Source organism: Denticeps clupeoides, chromosome 3 (genome assembly GCF_900700375.1).
Source record: "Denticeps clupeoides chromosome 3, fDenClu1.1, whole genome shotgun sequence".
Lineage (NCBI taxonomy): Eukaryota > Metazoa > Chordata > Actinopteri > Clupeiformes > Denticipitidae > Denticeps > Denticeps clupeoides.
The window spans coordinates 7683789-7705343 of NC_041709.1; the positions used below are offsets into that span (position 1 = coordinate 7683789).

The 21555-nt window shown below is 43.8% G+C and overlaps 1 protein-coding gene across 1 annotated transcript in view; it reads left to right on the forward strand.

The window, feature by feature from the left end:
- The first annotated feature begins 7616 nt into the window (after positions 1-7616).
- The window catches only part of tnksa (tankyrase, TRF1-interacting ankyrin-related ADP-ribose polymerase a), a 73197-nt gene continuing 59258 nt past the window's right edge, over positions 7617-21555 (forward strand). Inside the window, exons 1-3 of the mRNA XM_028971520.1 lie at positions 7617-8159; positions 8730-8954; positions 16223-16318. Coding sequence (XP_028827353.1) covers positions 7655-8159; positions 8730-8954; positions 16223-16318 — 826 coding nt within the window. The 5' untranslated portion in view covers positions 7617-7654. The remainder of the gene's footprint in view (positions 8160-8729; positions 8955-16222; positions 16319-21555) is intronic.

Consider the following 21555-nt stretch of genomic DNA (forward strand, 5'->3'; position numbering starts at 1 on the left):
TGCGCGACGTCGTTTACATTTACTGCATTTATCCTTATCCAGAGCGACATACAGTCAGTTGTTGCAGGGACAGTCGTCCCCCCCTGGAGCAACTCAGGGTTGAGTGTCTTGCTCAGGGACACAGTGGTAGTAAGTGGGATTTGAACCTGGGGCTTCTGGTTCATAGGCGAGTGTGTTACCCACTAGGCTACTACCACCCTGGGTTTCGTGGATCGACTGCAGCTACTACGGGCTACGTTTCACACACGACACATATATTATTGATATAGGGAACTGTGGTAGAATTCTTCATGAGCTCCATGAGGTACAACAACAGGCTGTTGAAAAAGCATTCATCTCTCACCATCAAGTAATGACATGAACGTTTTGTAAGGGTGGCTCGGTAATTCACCAAATAGGAGATACTGTGAGTGTCCCTGAGTGACATGAATAGAAGCTACATTCAAATCCTGTTAATTCTGCAAAACCAAAGGCCGTTCATTTCCTTGAATTCTGTAATTTGCTTGAAATACATTGTTGTTGATGAGAATGTTGTCCAGTAAAGTGTCGTTCTTCTTAGAAGGTGAGAATTCGTAATGGAGAAAGAAGGAGATGCACTGATGTGCATGCCGAGTTGTGGATGTGTGAAGGTTGCGCTGACTTTGTCTTAAGTCTCTGTCATGCACTAACTGTATCTGACAACGCAGACAATAAAATAAGCAGGTCATGAATGGGGTAGGAGGCACATGTGCCGACAATGTTGAAAATGACTTTGGAAGATGTATTGTTTATTAATAATTATTGCTGAATTCAAACAAATGAATGGCAGTCAGCACAGCAATAAAAATGTACGGGCCAATTTGTAAAAATGGCCCTCCTAGGCCCTGCAGTCTTAAAGCATGCTAAATGATAATGGTTCAAATGAGGGGAGCAGTGAAATTGTTTCTACATTACACAGCATACAGTAAAGTGAAAATGTGGACTAGGCAGATCTAAAGGTTTAAGCTTAATCTTCTTCGTCAGCACAAGCTGCTTATGAGGTGACTGTGGTGGTTTTAAGGCTCCTAAGAGAACACCAGGAGGGAGGTGAGGGGAATGCTTTCACAGGTACATTAAAGTGGTTGTGCATCACACAACCACTTCCCTGATCCCCTCCCCCACTCTGTGATTGTTCCAGTTATTCAAACCATGACAAGGATCGTACCATTTCCCAAGATCACTTCAAATTCCTACTGACCACCCTCACTCACAAAAACACTGTATTGGGTGTTCAAACTAATCAAAGGCACAAGGTGATCCTTCCATAGCTACTTGGACTGGTTTTGTTCTATATTTGTATTTTCCTTTGTGGCATTTATCAAATGGCCTTATCCAAAGCGACTTACAATCAGTAGTTAGAGAGACAGTCCCCCCTGGAGACACTCAAGGTTAAGTGTCCTGCTCAGGGACACAATGGTAGTAATTGGGTTTTTGAACCTGGGTCTTCTGGTTCAGAGGCGAGTGTGTTATCTACTAGGCTCCTACCGCCTGCTCTAATCTATGGGGGGTGGTAGGCCAAATGACAGCATAATCACAGGTTCTCTGAGCAAGACACAAGACACTTAACCATACTTGGCTGCAAAGGGTCTGTCCCTGAAGCTGGTGAATGTAAATCCCTGGATAAGAGTCTCAGCTAAAGGAAACATAAACGTTTCTTGTCTGCTTTTCTCTTCATTTTTGCACAGATACCTAATGTTTACAGAGTGATCAATATATTCACTTACATGCACACCTACGTTATCACACTGTATCTCTGAAATGCTTCCTACGTTAATGCAATTTATAGCACAACTGTCCCCCTATTTAACCATACAGTTGACCTGCCCGAATTCTGTTACCTGTCTGCATTGCACCAGTAGGCTCCGGAAGACACTTGCTGGATTTAACACCCTCGCTCTTCACAAGATTGCATGCAGCATGTAGTGTGTTTGGCAGGATCGAATGCTGACAGGTTGCTTCATGTTGCATCATGAATGCTTTCATTCTTATCAGGTCACAGTGCAGATTTCTTTGGCCTGCAACTGATTGTGAAAGCCACAGAGAAAGTATATTTTGCAAGGATTTCATATATCTGAGGAAATTTGTGTACTTTTCACAATAATTATGTGCTGGTAAATGTGCAATAAAGGAAACACAATTCCTGTCATGCCACTTGAAAACCATGAAAGGAATAGTGCATGTTAAAGCTAACATCTTCTGACACATGAAATGTCTTTCTTTTGCATTATCTTTTGGACACGCAGATTTTTCGTTGTACATTTTAAAGAACCAAGTAGCATTTAGGCTGCTTAAGAAAAGAAGTGGCAATTCACCGACAGGCTATCACCGCTATCACAGACAGGCTAGGCTTTACAGTTACATCTTTATTTACTTATTTTATTACACATGAACCCGGTCCATTCAATTCTGTGACTCATAGTTTGCGCTCTGGCTTACAACCTAAATTCCATAAAAGTTGTTCCTTAAATTTGAATCAAATGAAACCTAAATAATGAGGTGGCGTTTGAGGAAGTGATGTCATGAACACCATTCACCATTCACAAGGTTTGTTGCAAACAGGAAGTAGTGTCTGCCTTTTTCCAGAATAAAAAAAAAACAATTCCCCTTACGATGACATAAGGGAACAAATTCCAGATCCACCTGTCTGAGCTGCTGCTCTCTGAACAGCGAAGCACAATGGACAGTGCTCTCTTTACACTGATCACCATTTCTAGCCATTGCAGGGCCATAGACAGTCTAGGGGAAATTGTATTAATGTTAAATAATCTCACAAAATGAAATTGTCATGTCAAGGGACCTTTAAGAAAGTTAAGTGATTGCCATTGAGCTACACTGCAATGAAATGTGTCCTCTACTTTTAACCCATCAACCTTAGTGTGTGTAGACGATACTTTGATCACTAGCACCTTGACGGTTCTGGATTCTAACCCGCAACCTTCTCATTATGGGTCTGCTTCATTACCTGCTTGGCCTCCACTGATTAGCTACATATATGTATATATATAAGAGCCATAGTCTCTCCAATTTGTGAAAATGCAGGACACACAAAAAAAAGAAATACCAGAAATACTTCCATAAACCACTGCTGGTAAACTTAATCCCGTATGCCATCTGCAGATGTCAAAAGGAAGCCATATTGGATCATGACCCAGAAGTGCCGTTGTGTCCTGTGGGAAAAGACTCATATGAAATGGACTGTTTCAAAATAGGAAAGTGTTCTATGGTCAGAATTCAAATTTGAAATTCTTGTTGGTATTCACAGAAACCTTGTCCTCTGGTCTAAAGAGGAGAGAGACCTTCCAGCATGTTATTAGCATTCAACGCAAAAGCCAGCATCTCAGATGGTATGGGGGTATGCAAGTTCTGGAAGGAACTATAAATAACAAAAGGGAAATAAAAATATGCTCCATTAAAAAAACAGTTTCAGGGAAGTCCATGTGTATTTCAGCAAGACAAAGTAAAACCATATATAGCAGCGATTACAACAGCAACAGTTAGTTGGAAAAGAATTCAGGTGCTGAATTGGCCTGCCTGCAGTCCAGATATTCACCTATAGAGAAAATGCGGCACATCATTGAATGAAAAAATAAGAGGAAATGATGAGAAGCCAGATGCAGAACACAAACATAAAAAAAAAAACGGTACAATGGCAAAAAATACTTATAAAGAGTCACCAGTGTGCCACCATGGTTCGGCACAGAGAACATCAGGAGCAAGGTTGCAGACTGGATACCAGTGACTGTGGAATGAGGCTTTTCTCCAGTCAGTGATTGGGATGTGCATAGGTGCTTTGTTATTAGTGGGTGAGGCTAGTGATGCGTACTTAATCAGTATTTGGGTGAAAGTGGATGAAGTGCATCAGTTGTGTGTGCAGATGAAGGACTCATGCAGGGCATGACAACCACGACCTCTTCGGCAGTGGAAAACCTGTATCAGGAAAGAATTTGACCAAATTTCCACTCCAAATCTCTAGAAACTTAAAACCTTGCCCAGATGTCTTCAAACTGTTTTGAAAAGTAGAGGAGATACAACACCATGTTAAACATACTCTCATCCTAACTATTTTGAGATATGTAGCAAGCATGAATATTTGAAATGAGCACATTTTATGCTGAAAATGTTAAGATTTCTTAGTTTAAAAATTAGGTGTGTTATCTGTTTTCTGTGAACAAAACCATGGCTTACGTGATTTTGAAAGTCTTTAAGTGTTCTTTTTTTAAATCTTCTTTGTCATTTTGTGTCATTTCACCATTCCCACTTCAGAAATCCAGAGATGTGTGTAAGAAAATTGTATTCCCTTCAGGCCCTTGGGAATAGAGAAACCAGAAAGTCACTGGGCCTCAGTCAGTAGGGCTCCCACTGTACCTTTGAACTTGTTTACATTTTTTGGCCTTTAAAAATAACAACGTGCATGACAGCTATGCATGCACATACATTTACGGTGTGTGGACTAAATGCTTTAGAGGAAATCAGTAACAGAGCCGAATAAACCGGTTGCCCTCTTTGCTTTAAACCACCACGTGCATTACAAAGTTGTAGAGTTGTGTGACAACTGGCAACCTAACATTTATCGTATGGCAGGTTTATATGCAATGGTCAGCTAAACGTAGTCCCACCTTAGCACAAATACACAATTTATAAGAGATGGCACACTTTTTTCAGCTGTAAGTACATTCACATCTGAAGAATTTTGAATGGCTTGATATTCAGCTGGCATTTGCCCCCCATTTCTTCAGGGTCACTGTTTAAAGGAAAAATAATCAAGGACTTCACACTTCACTGTCAGTCACGTGCAGTGATTGATGGACAGACAGCTGTGCAGTCAGGAGGACAGCAGGCTTCTGTTTCCTTAAGCTATGTCCCACGTGGCCAGAGCATGCCCTGCTATGTGTACATGTTCTGATAAATGGTTTTAGTTACAAGGTAGAGTTGATTGTTTTGTGCTTTTGCTTATTCTTGTCAGATAAATGTCTCAGATGCATGTTTAATGAGAGAGATTGTGAAGGAAAATTCTATTTCTTTGGAAACATAAGTGAATTTTTGCAATAAGCTGTGAACTATGAGCGAGGTTTTACATATCCATAAACAGTACAGGCCAAAAGTTTGGACACACCTTCTCATTCATGACCATTTACATTGATAGATTCTCACTGAAGGCATCAAAACTATGAATGAACACATGGAGTTATGTACTTAACAAAAAAAGGTGAAATAAGTGAAAACATGTTTTATATTCTAGTTTCTTCAAAATAGACGCCCTTTGCTCTGATTACTACTTTGCACACTCTTGGCATTCTCTCGATGAGCTTCAAGAGGTCGTAACCTGAAATGGTTTTCCAACAGTCTTGGCCTGTATTGTACATATGTACTTCTGCTGAATTTCTGATGCCCAATATAAATGCCCAATTATGAAATTATGAATGCCCAATTATGAAAATGTATATTACTGTCAGTCAAATAAATACTCTAATGTGCAATCAGTGCTTCTAAATTTAGACTTGTTTGAACGGCATACTATTTCAGACTGTGACCTGGCATTTGTTGATATTGGCTTTGTTTATACTAGATCAAAGATTGATAGTATAGCCAAAGAGGTTCAAGGAGAGAAATGAGAGTAAGCCGATAAACAGCTGGAGGCCAATACAAAGGGCAGACTTTAAACTTTACTCCTGGGCATGCCACAAAATAACTCTTCTCTGCTCTTGACTTTGTGCGCAAGCTCTTTTATTTTAGAAATCCAGGTAACCTTGCTGTGTTCAAGATTTCAGAAAAGGAACACAGAGAAAATCTTCAATTAAATATATTTATTGAGTGATAAACATTGTATTTATATTATGGGCTGCATGGTGGAGTGGCAGTTAGCACCTGTGGTCTCACTAGGTTGTGAGTTTCAATTTTGGCTCTGATTTCTGTGTTAAGTTTGACACATTTTCTGTTGTTCTCCCTCCATCCAATTTCATGCTTACTGGATGAATTGGGGACCCTACATCGTTCGTAGGTGTGAGTGTGTGTCTAGGGACACACTAGGCAGTGGTGGCCTAGTGGTTAAGGAAGCAGCCCAGTAATCAGAAGGTTGCCGGTTCGAATCCCGATCCGCCATGGTACCACTGAGGTGCCACTGAGCAAAGCACCGTCCCCACACACTGCTCCCCGGGCGCCTGTCATGGCTGCCCACTTCTCACTCAGGGTGATGGGTTAAATGCAGAGGACAAATTTCACTGTGTGCACTGTGTGCTGTGCTGCTGTGTATCACGTGTGACAATCACTTCACTTGAAAGAATGTGAATGGTACATATAACCTAAAACTGGCCACTGGTAATGAAAACCAGTATGGTATAATGCATATGATGATTTGGTAAGGATTGAAAAAGTATGAGAATAGATTAAATGACCACAATCAGTAGGAAACATGGCATTTTGGTGAACATGTTCTTATGTTCACCAAATGGGTGATAATATTGGCATCCCTCTATAGCAGTTTATATGCCTGAAATGTGTTGTCTGGTTCTATCACCTAAGTGGCATATTCTGTGCTGTTTCCAATAGTAGATGATGAATTTAAGGTGTTACCCTGGCTCGGTTGGGTTTTGTAATTTTATGGGAATGCCCTCGGGCTAGATTTGATTCCACCACCCCTGACCTGCCTTGGCGTATTAATGCTTCGGAATGTGAATTTACTCTTTCCTCATCGCCTTGCTGACATATGGTCATGTCCAGAGTTGTCTTTCCTCTTTTTTAGATTTCGGATATATCAAAAAGTTCCCATTGTTGTTCCATTATTCAGTTCATTTCAAAATGATATTCTGACTTCTCTTTTACTAAAGTTGCACAAATCCAGTACATTACTCAAATTTGTTGATCCATTTCACAATAACACACTTAATTTTTCATACTTAAATGAGGAATTGCAGATATTTGGCTCCAGCTATAGGTGAAAAGTTGAACTATCACGACTGTGATAAAAGGCATATTTCTTTGTGTGTTATGAGCATAATTATTTAAGCTTTTTAATAATTAATTTTATATTATTATAATATTATAGGCAGTAAACAAAAAATATTTGTGACCATCATGGTCCACATCGCTACAAACATGCATGTTACAACCCCATCCATGGCCCCATCCAAAGCTTCAGAGCTTTGGATTGGGTGATATTAGCCTAGTGGGAAACACACTTGCCTATGAACCAGAAGACCCAGGTTCAAATCATGCTTACTACCATTGTGTCCCTAAGCAAGACACTTTAAGCAAGACAGGGGGACTGTCCCTGTAACTACTGATTGTAAGTCGCTCTGGATAGGGGCATCTGATAAATGCTGTAAATGTAACTAGTTAAAGCAAATTGTCTCAGTTTGACATTACTATGTAGTTACTATGCTGGTAGACATCAGGCTGAAATGCCACTTCAGACTTATAGAGCTCGTTCTTTCACATGTGTGGCTACTTCTAACCTTGCAAAGAAAATCTGTCTGGCGACCACAGGACACGTTGATCCAAACTAACCCGATACGCCACGACGTCGTTTTATTTTAACAGCGAGCGCTCCCCTTTCGGAATCGAAACCGGAAGCTGTCGTCTCGCACTTCCCGGAAGTTCAACAAAACTGTTTTTGTTGCTAGAGGAAACTGTGGTGAAAATGGCGGCGTCTCGTCGCGCGTCCCAGCAGCAGCAGCAGCAGCAGCAGCAGCAGCCGCCCAACCTTTCCTCCCCGCCGCGAATCTCCCCACACTCTCTTACTCCGCCCGGCTCGCCCCTTGCGCCCAGCGCGTCGGGCGGATCGGCTCCCGCGGGAGCGGAGCAGGACGGTGTCGGGGACCCGGAGACCAGCCCGGCCTCCTCGGACCTCCCAGCCCCGGCCCTGAGCAGCAGTAGCAGCAGCAGCAGCAGCGGCAGTGGCAGCAGCACCTCCACCAGCTCGTCCACGACCGGCGGGGGCAGCAGCGGCGGCTCCACTCCGGAATCCGGCAGCGTCAGTCCTGGCGGCGGCGGCGGCGGCTGTGGGACGAGCGGGGCCTTCAGGGAGCTTTTCGAGGCCTGTCGCAATGGGGACGTGTCGCGGGTGAAGCGGCTGGTGGATTCGGTGAACGTGAACGCGAAAGACATGGCGGGGCGCAAGTCCACCCCGCTACATTTCGCTGCAGGTAAATCGCCGACGCGCCGGCCGTACAAAAAAACAACAAAAAAAAAAAAAATACGATGCAGAAAGTCTTGGATTCGGGGACCTGGAGCAGCGTGGGGACAACTTTTGCAGGCTCCGCGTTTTCGTCCCGTAGCGATGCTGCTGCAGCCCAAACCTCGCTAACCTGTTGCGAGGGGAACGTAAACACGGGCGGTCTGGAAAGTTAAAAAAAAAAAAAAAAAAAGTTCTTAATGCCCTTCTGTGGTCCACCTACTGGTAACAGCAATGTTACAGGTCAAAATTCCAATCTTTAAATATAGATGCACTATTGATTTTTAAATAATTGAACATTGAGTCCTGGTATCTATCAGGAAATATATAATTACAATAAAATAAGAAACAGCATAGATATTGGTTATATTATATATTGCATTGATACTTATTTACGGAGACAGACATTTGTGCACATCATTGCTTATAAACAAGTAAAAAATGTATTTTAACACATGAAACCATTGGTTTGCACGTGCTCTGTTTTAGTTAGGAGAGATTGCATTCAAATGTGTCCCTCAACTTTGCATCTCCTTTGCAGGCTTTGGAAGGAAAGATGTTGTGGAGCACCTTCTGCAGACGGGGGCGAATGTGCATGCTCGTGACGATGGAGGCCTGATACCGTTGCATAATGCCTGCTCTTTTGGCCATGCTGAGGTGGTCAGTCTCCTTTTGTGCCAGGGCGCTGACCCCAATGCTCGGGACAACTGGAACTACACCCCACTGCACGAGGCTGCCATCAAAGGCAAAATAGACGTGTGCATAGGTAAGTTCTATCTACTGACTTAATCTGATATCTGTGTCACTAGATGTATGAAGTATTACAAAGTGTTCCACTCTTTACCAAGCCAGCCCACTCTAATTGTTAAATAATTCATATATAGTCGTATTCAGAAAATGCAGTAAGTGCTCATTTACCGATTTATCGGGATCAGGAGTGAACATTCTTAAACAAAACCGCTCATTGCAATCAGTTACTGAATCTTTTTTGAAGCAAATGGCAAACTAAAAGACCTTGTTTTTAAGATCTTTATGAATGTGCACTTTTAAAGTGCTAAAAAAACAGTCAGCAAGGCTGTTGTATTTCTATGCGGGATGACAGGAGCTGGCAGACTGCAAGGACAGGCCTGGATATTCCTCCACAGTAAATATCTGAGATGTACGAGTTTAATTTCTGCGGTGCAGCTGCCTCTGGAGGAGTCCTCTGGTCCGATTAATCATACGGCATTCTTCTGTATTAGCTGCTGCGATTGCATTAGATGCATCCCAGCAGCTAATCAGTTTATCCTCTTCTTTATTTGAGAAATCCAAGGTTGTTTGCGGGGATGAACCACATTGTCCTTTTCAAAAAAACCTCAACTCACTGGAATTATTATTACTAATAGTCAAGCTGGTCTTTGCGTTTCCTCTGAACAGCACGTATCCTGAAATCGTCTGTCAAGTGGCCACAGTTTAACTGCATTTTGAATGGCACATTTTGCATAATCTACTTCCACACAAATTTTAATTAAGGAGAGAGACGATAAGAACATTTCCATAATCTTGGTAATTCATGCCTGGAGAATTAGAACAGCAGTCTCTTTTTATCTCCAGCTAGACGCAGAAAACTTTTTAAAGTGTCATTTCCAGTGTTGCTCAGTCATTTTAAATGACTTTTAAAGAATTTAAAAGGGATCTCCATGGGAAAATACTAACATGTATGTTATGTATAATGGGTGTTGCTGTCTCTGTCTTTGGATGTTTAGTTTTAGCTGTGCTTAAAGGAGTCAGAGCACAGGTTTAATTGTGCTTGCCTTAAGCACATGGTACACCAAACTTTCAAGGTTTTGAAAAATGGAAATCCAAATTATTAATTAGTGCTAATTGTTTTTTTTGCCACAGATGCTGCTGTAATGGCCTTGTTTTGGTAGCAACCTTAATGAATATTGACATTCATTTTTTTGCTTGTGAGAAGATGTGCCTCATGATCAGGTGACTTATCACTTCATTGAATTGTGCAAAAATATGACTTAATTCCCCCAGCAAACAAGTTAATCTTCAGGCAGACGGTGGTGATATGAACAAGGCCATAGCAAGGCTGGGATAGCTCAGGGACTAGAGCTTGAATTTACATTTTACATTTACAGCATTTATCAGACGCCCTTATCCAGAGCGACTTACAATCAGTAGTTACAGGGACAGTCTCCCCCTGGAGACACGTAGGGTTAAGTGTCTTGCTCAGGGACACAATAGTAGTCAGTGGGATATTGAACCTGGGTCTTCTGGTTCATAGTGTGTTACCCACTAGGCTGCTACCATCCTCTTGAATTGCAATCCGCTTGAATGCATCACCAGGGTTGTCACTCTAATTCTATTAAGAGTCTGTAGAATATGACCAGAAATCAGTGAAGACGAATAATTACTTTGACTAATATTCAAAACCTTCATTTTTTTTTGCAGATTGTGTTCTCATACTCCTGCATAACTGTATTGAATTCTTACTTTCAGCAGGGAAATCTTAGTCGCCTTGTTCTCCTCAAAGTAATTCAATAAATGCATTTGAAATGGAGTAGCTAAATGGTTCCATTCACCTTGTGACGTCCTGGTTCGCTGTCCTGCGGTTGTTTCTTCCATAGACTTTTGGGATAAATTTGAGGCTCACTCAAAATTGAAGCTTGCAGACAAGACATGATGCGCTGTGTCCTTCGTGATGATAAATAAGACCCTGCTCCTGAGCCAACTGACCCCTCCCATCCTGATTGGATGCAGAGGTTGTCCTGCTGGAATGTCACGTTAGATCGGTTTCAGTGGGCTGAAATGTGACCTGCCTATAGTCATCCTAAAGTGTCAGCATATGACCTTGTTTAGCTGGGAAATCACTGGACGCACTAGCGCTCATACTCATTTGTTATAGTTCATCCTGTTATGTTGATGCTGGGTGGTGGTAGCCTAGTGGGTAACACACTCGCCTATGAACCAGAAGACCCAGGTTCACAATACTACCATTGTGTCCCTGAGCAAGACACTTAACCTCAAATTGCTCCAGGGGGGGGGACTGTCCCTGTAACTACTGATTGTAAGTCGCTGTGGATAAGGGCGTCTGGTAAATGCTGTAAAAGTGCATCACTTTTTATTGATGGAAAAATGTGTGGGTTCTTTTTTGGTTCTTTGTTTTTTGTTTGTGGGGACAGTGAGGGTTTTATTTCTCGTCGCCGTATTGACTTGCAGTCTGGACGCAGGAATTCTAAGGTCGCGTTTGTGTGGTGTTGAACTTTGCTGAACTGTGGAGGCGGTGCTCACGCATTAGCACTTAGCATTCTGCACCGATGGCCGCCGTTCCTCAGCTCCCAACAAAACATTATTCAGAAGGGGGTCGCAGAGGGAGCATCTGGCTTCATCTCGGCTTCTCCTGCCGCAAATCTAATGAGCCCCTCTGAATGGCAGAGGCCAACGCGCCCTCTTATCCACCTCTGCAGGCAGTCCGCGTGTCCGTCCACTCACCAGCTCAGCACAAACCCATCCCACCTACTTCACTACACATTTTGACTTTTTATTTATTTTCCCAAAAGGTGAATCCATCCAGAGAGGATTAATTATGCTTTTGTGGAGAATAGGGAAAGGAAGAGCGGCCGAATTAATGCTCTTAGCTCCCTCGGGGAAATCCTTTTATTCCTAGTCTTTGAGTTTGGTCAAGGAGTGAGAAGCGCCGGCTGGAGGCATTGCTGAACAGTCTGTAGTGTCGTTCACATCTCATGCAGAATCCCATTTTAGGCCGTTTACACACTGGAATTTAAATCCCTCGCAGCCCAGTTCTATATAAAAACAGTGTTTATGCAATAGTGGGTGTGTAATGCTTTTTACATGACCTTTTAGAATCCCAGACAGAGCTCTGGTTTATTTTTTTATTTACAGCCTTTCAAACATCAAAAGAAGGCCGTCTAAAACTATAAAGTGCTTTTGTCCAGGTTTGCTCTTTGGCCTGCCTCACTGATGCCCAGTGAGAGTCTTGTTGTTAGTTCAGAAGCGTTTCAGTTGCCCCACAGTAAAGCTCAGTAAAATACTCAACAAAGAAAACTGAGTTAATTATCTGACATCCTCTCAGCCGGAACTCCCATCTCTGTCCTCTCCTTTTATCACAGTAAAAGTTTTCTATGATGGCATTTTCTGTTGAGGCTAATTTAACATCACAGTGGGAATTCCTGACGTTCTGATCCGTGGCAAACTGGTGAATACAGAATTTGGGTGTTCAGTACGAAATTGAACTGGTCGATTGATGGTGCAGGCCTGTGGTCTTTAACTATTATAGGCTTTGTCCTAATGCCGAATATTCCAGCCTACAGCTGTTATTTTTCTTCTGTACAAAGAGAAATGTTTTTTACTTTGTTTCTTACTATGATGCTAATTTAATTATATCGTCGAAGCGAAGCGAAGTGATTGGGAAACACAGCTCACGGTGCACACAACGAAATGTGTCCGCTGCATTGAACCCATCCACCTTGGTGAGCAGTGGGCAGCCATGGCAGGCTGCCCGGGGGACCTTTTGTTTCTTTACCCACTAGGCCACCACTGGCCCTGGTGACCTGTTGTATGAAAAACTCAACAAATGGCTGAAGTGTGCTGTGGAGTCAGAGAAAGGACAAGAGCCTTAAAGTTCTCTAAGTTAAAAGGAGCTACAGACTCAAACCAATGATCCACCCGTGTTTTCTTCCAAGTTAGGGCTGCCGCAAGTCACTTGTTTGCTTGTGCAGTTTTTTCCCCCCCCAGAACTCTTGAATGTTAACGGAGAACCCGATTTTTTTGTGTTTTGGAATTGACAAGTTAGGCTTGCATCGTGACTTAGCCACTCGGCTGTCCAAAGCCTTTTCCTCCAGCGGTGTTCAGATTTAGCCTGATTGGCTGATTTTCCATCTAGCACCACATGCCGCGTCCGCCTTCCTTCTTTTTTTGGTTGTTATGAATCCATTTATTTATTTATTAGCCGCAGTTGTAATGGGCTCTGTGTAGCGGTTGTCTCTTTAAATCCCCGACACGCAGCGTCGCTGCATGCCTCCTGTTTAACAGTCACCGTTGTGTTTGTCTTTGAGATTTCTGGCGATATCGGTCCTCACTCTGCATTGAATCCAAATTGCCTCGCCAATTACACTTGCTAATTAAATAGATGAAACATGTGGTGTCCTTGGTGCCTGTGTAGCCACACATTCAGCATTTATGGGATGGATTGCTCTTATCGTCCGCCACCTCCCCGCTCATGCCTGCAGAGCGATTATTTTTCATGATTTTTTTTTTCTCCGTACCCCTCGGGGATGAGTAATGTCATATTCCACAGATGAAGCTGTTTGCATCAATACGATCACTGATGGAAACAGATTTAAGATGGATTTGGTCACTTTGGCTACACGAGTATAAAGGACTTTATGATTTGTGACATGCATTCATCAATTTTGCCAAAACGTTACTGTAACTATCTTTCCTTGTTTTTTTTTTTTTAAATAAGAGCCTGTATGACCAGAGTGTTGAAATTCAGTTGAAGGACTTTGGTTCTTTTCCACTATTCTTTAACATATCGTGATTATTGTTCATTTGCAATTAGTGAGAGAGCAACATGAATAAAATGGAATCTTTATGTATCACAATAATCAATTAAATATACAATAATAATAATTTTTATGCTCTATTGAGTGGTTTTGGTCTTGGCGACTATCACCTTTTAAAATATCACAGGGATGCTTTATGTTTAAAGCAGGATCCAAATAACCATGAACTCCTGTTCATTCATCTGAATCTGAGGGTCTCTCTGGGTGTAATTCCTTTGACGGATGACGAGTGCGGTCCAGTGTTCAGAAGCTCACGATGAGGAGTGCAGTGTGCCTCTCCCAGTCAGCCTTGTCTGTCCATTAAATTAAAAGCCCCTTGTCAGTTGTTGTGTGTCTGGTATAGAGGCCAGCCTGAATATGGCTGTTTATTTGCTCCGCTGCCTTTTTTGAGGGGCACTTAATCAATGCTCCGGTCAATAAGCCCCCTGTGACGCCACCAGGCCAATGCCAGCTCCAATAAACTGCTCTACTACAGTGTCAGAGCCGGAGACGCTGCCAAAATGGCTGACGTGGTTGTTGTTGGCGTGGGGAGGGGAGGTTATCGTGCTGATCTGGATGGGGGTGGATAAGAAGCAAGTACGCTTTTGAAAACAGTACCTCCGCCCCAATTCACACATTGAGCACGGTGAATATTGACTATAGACTCTGATTTAATTGTGTTCTGACCATTGTCCCTGGCATGGCGTCATGTGTGAGGGTTGGTGCGTGCCTGCGTGAGGGTGACGTGGGATTGAAGGTCACCCGCCTAACGTCTGGTGGTGAGGATGGATGGCCGTCGTGGCGACCGTGCGGATTTTCCTCCCAGCCTCACCTTGCCCCTGACCTGCCCAAGGGGGGAGGGGGGTCCTGTTTTATTCAGAGTGACGGATGATGAATATCAACACACACAGAGGTGACGTGCCCATGGCGCTTTACACATTGTCCGGGGCGTTAAGTGCTCTGTTTTACCTATTTTGAGCAAAATCTGGGAACATATCTTTCCCGGTCTGACCTGGTATACCTTAAACGGTTGCGGTTCCCATAATAATGGCGATAAACACCGCGAAATGCCTCCATTTCTGCGCATTAAGCGCGCTCACCTGCGGCCTGTCCATTAACCCCTCCCCCGCGTCCCGGCATAATTACGCGCCTCCGCCGATCCCAGGCCGGGTGCGCGCCGGGCCTGGATGCGGGGACCCGGGGGGTGCACACATCCACCCGCTCTCCCGGCTCCCTCGCGCTGCGTCGCCGGCATCGCACCGGTGGATAACCATGGGAACGGGCGAGCGGGAACGGCTAGGCGCGGCTCTGAAGTTGCACGGGCACCGACGCCTGACGGGCAGCCGGGCCCTCAGGAAGGGCGGGCCGTGAATTTTAAGCGATTTTCCCGGCCTCCGCGCGAGGGTTGAGACAGCCGCGAGGCTCCGTCTTGTACCGGGGTTTTTTTTTTTTTTTTTTATTTGTCACCTTTCTTTCGCTGACACCCCACTGTTGTGGCTCTGCTCTACCAACCTGCGGCCGGGTAGTTTCACGCGGCATGCGGACTGGCAAATTTGGGCTGAGAAATGCACCCGAGTCGTGAGAGCGCGATGAGATGCCCTGATTTTTTCCTGCCATTGTTACTCGGCACATCGTGTCTGTTTACGAGGTGGCGCGAGCGTTGAATGGTTCATTTGTGAACAGCCTATCCATATCCGGTCCTGGCGGCTGTCCATCGGCTGTCCATCGGCGTCAGCAGCAGTTCTCCCCTCCGTGCAGCCGGAGCGCTGGCAGCTGCAGGAGAACGTGTGCTTGTATGGCAGGAACGGCGGACGGGGAGATTGAGACCGGAGAGGGGGGCGGGTGGGGTGGGGCAGGAGGAGGAGACCTGTGTGTGAGCGAGAAAGAGAGAAAGGGACGGACGGAGGGAGGGAGGGAGGGACAGAAAAGAGCGTTGTTGGTGCTCCGGAAGATGCGGCGCTCCGACAGTTTGGTTGAGACCGCTTGGTTGGGACCGATTTAAACAGCAGCAACAAAACGCTAGAAAACACAGTGCTCTCTCTCTCTCTCTCTCTCTCTCTCTCTCCCTCCCTCTCTCCCCCACCAGAGGACAGCAGGATAGGAGGGGGGAGGAAGGGAAGAGATCGCGGCAAAAGAAAAGGATAAAAGGGGAAAGAAAAAGAACAACAGAAAACAAGCTTTGATATTCTACTCATACCTGAGCGTCAGTCACGTGGTCCAGCCTGGATTTTTCTTTTTTTTTTTAAATAACATGGGCTTTTCCCCTCCTCCTCCTCCTGCCGCCGCCGCCGCCGCCGTTACTGCCTCTCACTGCAGTGTGCGCTCCGCCGCTGCGGGGTCGGCGGTGTGGCCGGGCGGCGCGGGAGGGCGATGTGCGTGTGTGCGCGCGTGATGCCGAGGCGAGCGCTCGCGGCCGGCGGCGGCAGCAGCGACAGCCTGTGTCTGCCCGAGCTCAGCTACTGCTTGTGTTTCCCCTGCACAGTGCTGCTCCAGCACGGCGCCGACCCCAACATCCGCAACACCGACGGCAAGTCCGCCCTCGACCTGGCCGACCCCTCCGCCAAGGCCGTGCTGACCGGTGAGTCCCTTTTTAAAACATCTTTTCTCCCCTCCTCCTTCCGTATGCACTTTTTCACACTCCTCCTGTCGCGTGTTCTCTCTCTCTCTCTCTCTCTCTCGTACCCACATCCTCTCTCACTCATGGTAATCTCTGTCTTGTTATTGCTCTGTGTGTATGGCTCTGGTTTCGACCTCTCTCCCTTTCACCTGCGTGGTTTCCTCTCCGCTCCTGTGTTCGTCTTATACTCAGCCGTGGTTCGCCAACGGTGTGTAAACGAGCGTATGGATGTGTGTATGCATGTGAGAGAGAGAGTCAGAGGGAAAAAACACACACACACACACACACACACACACACACACACACTCTTTCTGTCTCACTCGGGCAGTAATCGGAGGACCGTACATAATGAACTTCTTCTGTTCTCTATAAATCGCTTTACCCTGCGCTAAACACACTAAGCTGGACCACTTTCTCCAACCTCTGCCTGTGTGAGAGGAAAACCAAAGTTGTGTTCACTGGCTTTTTGCCTGAGGAAATTTAGGGGAAAATATTTGTTAGATGTTATCGTGATGTGGCGTTTTTTTTTTTTTTTTTTTTTTTCTCCCCCATGTGCCAGTGATTCATGCTGTTCCTAATTAGTGGAATCTTGTCACAGATGGATTTTACCCAGATGAACCTAGAATCCTTTTATGGTGAAGCTTCCTGCTGGATGTAGGAAAGCTGACATGAAATTCGGATTCATATGTGTGTGTGTTTTTTTTTTTTTTCTTCAAGTGACAGAATTTTTGGAATTAGTTCTTTAAACACTGGAATTTAAAGTTCATGTTTTAGGGGAGCATATATAACCATTGTGCTAAAGAGTAGTAGCAGAATTTAGCACAGATGAAAAGATGGTGTACCACGCTATGCACAAATTTGAATGTTTTCCTTTCAGCATGTGCTGAATTCTTAATTGGATAACACGATACAGGGCGTTCTCCCCTACATTGCACCAGAAATCAGGTTAAAAAATATCCTTATTTTTTTTTACTTAACACTTCATCCAAGCCCAACCCTTTCATCATCTGAAACATGGGTCTCAAACATCGCTGACAAGATTTCCCCTTTTTTCCCCTCAATCTATTTGTTTGCGGATTTTAATCTCCATTGAGAGCAATTCTCTGACCCGCTGGGTGTATAAATAGTCCGAGGAGGACCTCTCCAGCCGCCGGGAGTACTCTGGGTAATTGTTATTTATCGACTTTTCTTATCGCTCGGCTCTCCTGACACCCACGGTATCAGTGACCAGCCTTCCAGCCCCCTAACACAACCTCTCTTACCGATGTCTTACATGCCAGCTTAGGGATGAAGAGGTAAAAAGGGCCAACGCTTTGTTTCATCGTAAATGTCATATGTGTGGACCACTGGCGCGCAATCTGCACAGGCAGGGTCTGCTGGCCTCTGTTATTTAATTTTTTCCAGGCAAGTGAGGTTTACTTTTATTGAGCTATTAATCATGTTGCCGGCTGCAGGACCCCTATTTAGAGCAGTTTTAGTGATTGTATTTTTTATATATATATATATATATATATATATATATATATATACACACACACACACACACACACACACACACACACACACACACACACACACATATATATATATAAAAAGACCTGCACAAGTTAAAACAGCACTTGAATATTAAACACGTTTCACTGCGGGAATGAAACATATCACTGACGGTGAATGAATAATAGCAAACCTAACTGAGCTGTGCTTTCCGCTCAGTACTATGTAATGATAACTTCCTTTTACTTTGATTATTGACATTTAGTTCTTTGTCTTCGATTGGGGTAGGTACAAGCCAATCATTTTCTCTGGGCTTCTTAAATCAGAACAGAAGCTCTTTACGTTTTGAGACATTTATATGAAGGGGAATCATTAGAATTATAGCTCCCCGCATTCCATCGCTTGTTCTCAATGGCCAGGGTAGTTAGCAGACATCTAAGCCATTGGAGCTGACCACACACACACACGCATACACAAACAGCAGTAACATCCAACCAAACTGCCTTCACGGTACTGGCTTGCGCATGCTACTGCTCGAGGATGGGGTCGAGGGTGTTGCCATGGTGTGATGAGTGACTTCCAGGCATGATGGGTATGTACGTCAGCGCATGTGCCAGTGCCAGAATAAGCAGAGGCCGGGTGTTGTGTACCTGCAATGCAATCACTAATTTTATTTCAGATTTGGAGCCACGGCAGCGTGAAGCCACACTTGCGTTGGCGCACCTCGGGGGGGGGGTGAAGTGAGCAGTGACTCATTGTCAGACACTCTTAACTGGCCGTGTGGAACAGGGCTGTGTGTACAGGGTGAGAACGATGGCGATTTGATTGATGCGTGTGACTGGCAATTCACCGAGACTTTAATAGATCATCTTTACACATTGCTTAGCAACTGGTAGTTTGATGCTGATTTGTGTTTACTTTGACGCCACATGCCACGCTGCCACATTTAAACTTGGTCTTGGTTCCTGAACAGGATTCAGACTCTCTGGGAGCTGAGCGGGTCCATCTGGTGCCATTGGCCCTGCCAATCAACGTTACGCACATTATCTTCATTACCATATTTTATGCAAAAATAAAATAATTACCAGTTAATGGGCAAAGATGAAAAACAGAAGAGGAACAGACAAACAGAATGTGCCTCGCTCATGACCTTGGATTTACACACTGCCACAGCACTTTTTGAGGTCAGCTGGTGCCTCATTGAGCTCAGCTAATTTACCAGCCGAACCACCCATTAAATCCAGACTGAAGGTCTTGAGCTCTGACCTCTGCCCCTTTGCCTGAATTAAAAGCCTGACAGGCGCTATGTCTGAAACATCAGCCGTAGATCAGCTATTTGGGTGTGATGTCTAAAGTCTCCCTTATAAACTCCATGTACTGCGTAATGGTTGTGAGACCAATTTAGTGTACTGCAGCCGAACCCTGTACTGCTTAATATAGACCATCATGCTTTGCAGACTGTCTAGTGTTCGAGAGCTGAAGGCAACAGCACCTTTGCGCAGAAACTGCGGGCATAAAACTGTTGAGAGCCTGATGTGAGAATCATAGTCCTCAATGTCTCCTCTCCTCTGCCTATAAGCATATGTCCCATTTATAAGCTTGTTACCGGTCCCATGATGTGCGCTGCAGGGGAACATGTTTTTATATATATATACACACACACACACATATATAAAAACATGTTCCCCTGCAGCGCACATCATGGGACCAGTAACGTCATCCAGTCCATTACAAAAAGTTTTTTTTCTCTGAAATATGACACAGAAGATTATTTAAATAAGCGGAATGGACCAAATATTCAAATGAACATTGCATCATTGTAATATCCTATATAAATAATCAAACCACAGTTTTAAAAGTTTCACATTTACATTTACATTTAGAGCATTTATCAGACGCCCTTATCCAGAGCGACTTACAATCAGTAGTTACAGGGACAGTCCCCCTGGAGCAACTTAGGGTTAAGTGTCTTGCTCAGGGACACAATGGTAGTAAGTGGGATTTGAACCCGGGTGTTCTGGTTCACAGGCGAGTGTGTTACGCACTAGGCTACTACCACCCCCTATCAATCTATTGATATAGATTGGTGATTATTGGTAAACTGTCGTAGTTCAATACATATTTCAGTAATCAAAGGACAGGAAAGAAATTGTCAATTTTCTGGTTTGACACTTGTGCATTGGCTTGTAATTTTTAATGTATATATATGTTTTTTTTTGTGTGTTTTGTCAGTGTATTTATTTTTGACAGAATATAAATGGCTCTGGAGTACGTGAGTTGAAGATTTGTTGGCTGTGTAGTCATATGCTGGATGCAGTTGGTTTCTAGTATGCGTTCCCTGCTTCTGAAGCAGACCCAATACTGGGAAATATGTGGCATGATGTCTTATTTTTACTGGCGTATGGCAGCAGATGGATTCTGAGAAATTGTTAGCCCAACTGTACATGCAGTGACATTTTACTTTTGTCCCTGAATTAATGAACGGGCATTTAAGTGTTTGTTTTTCCAGCGCCTGATATCACAATCCATGTAACCTACACTATAATTGTTTTAAACGAGTCAATCAGGGCAAGGTATAATTAAGCTTCAATCTCGGAAAGTCATAGCATGCTTCGCTGCCACAATGTTTTTCCACGGATGCTAAGTTGATTTGCTGGTCCTGTAAATCTGTCAGAAACACCAGTGAGTAACATCTGGATTTGTTCTCGGGTTTTTGCAACGATTAATTATCATGATGGACAAAAAAAAAAACAAAACATGTGCATCGTGGTAAGCTGATGCACCATGGGCAGCCCTTCATTAGCGCCCTCCACATGGTTCCTGCTTCTTGTTTCCATAGTGTGGGCAGGTTGTGTTATATAAACTTAAAAGTAAAAAGCAAAGGGCAATAAAGCCCATATATTAATCGGGTGTTCTGCAAGCTCTTTTGTGGGAAGAAATACAGTGTACATCGGCTTCTTGAACAATTTAACTCGGTTTATACAAGGCAGTGACATTTCCTGTTTTAGGTTTGATTCGAATTACTGCCAGTTAAAAAGTTAGTAATGTAATCAAATCTAGTGTTGAGAGGAAATGTTTTTGGCATAGAAATAATAATTGAAATCAAACATAACTGAAGCGAAATGTACTGTAGTTGATATAATCCATATCTAATAAGCGTGAAATGCTCTGTTAAAGCCTGGCCTGGTCAGCCTGGAGATGTTTAGCTCTACTAATTGAATCCCTGTGCTGCTCCTGTGATCGGTCGTGCTTTTGACAGCCCCACACTTCGCCCCTTTCTGCACACAAGGAAACATCTCACTACAAACTAAAAACGTGGTTTTGAATAAAGGGGAGAAACCTTGGGAAGGAGTGAGGGAGAGAGAGACCCTCTTCCAGCGTATAGTTAGTATGCAATAGGTATCATTGCAGGGTTGGTAGTGATTTTCTTATATGAAACCATACGAAAAAAAAAATTTATAAGCAAAAAAACAGATCAAAGCTCCTGAATGGCATGACAGTGAAGCAAAGACAAGTAGTTACCACCAGGTCCTAAATTACATTTACATTTACATTTACGGCATTTGGCAGACGCCCTTATCCAGAGCGACTTACAACGTGCTTTCAAGTTACCATCGACGAAGAGATCAATTCCGGTTCACTAGGACCCCAACTATGAATACATCTATTTTATTCACTCTGTTGTAGATTCTGTACACAAAGTT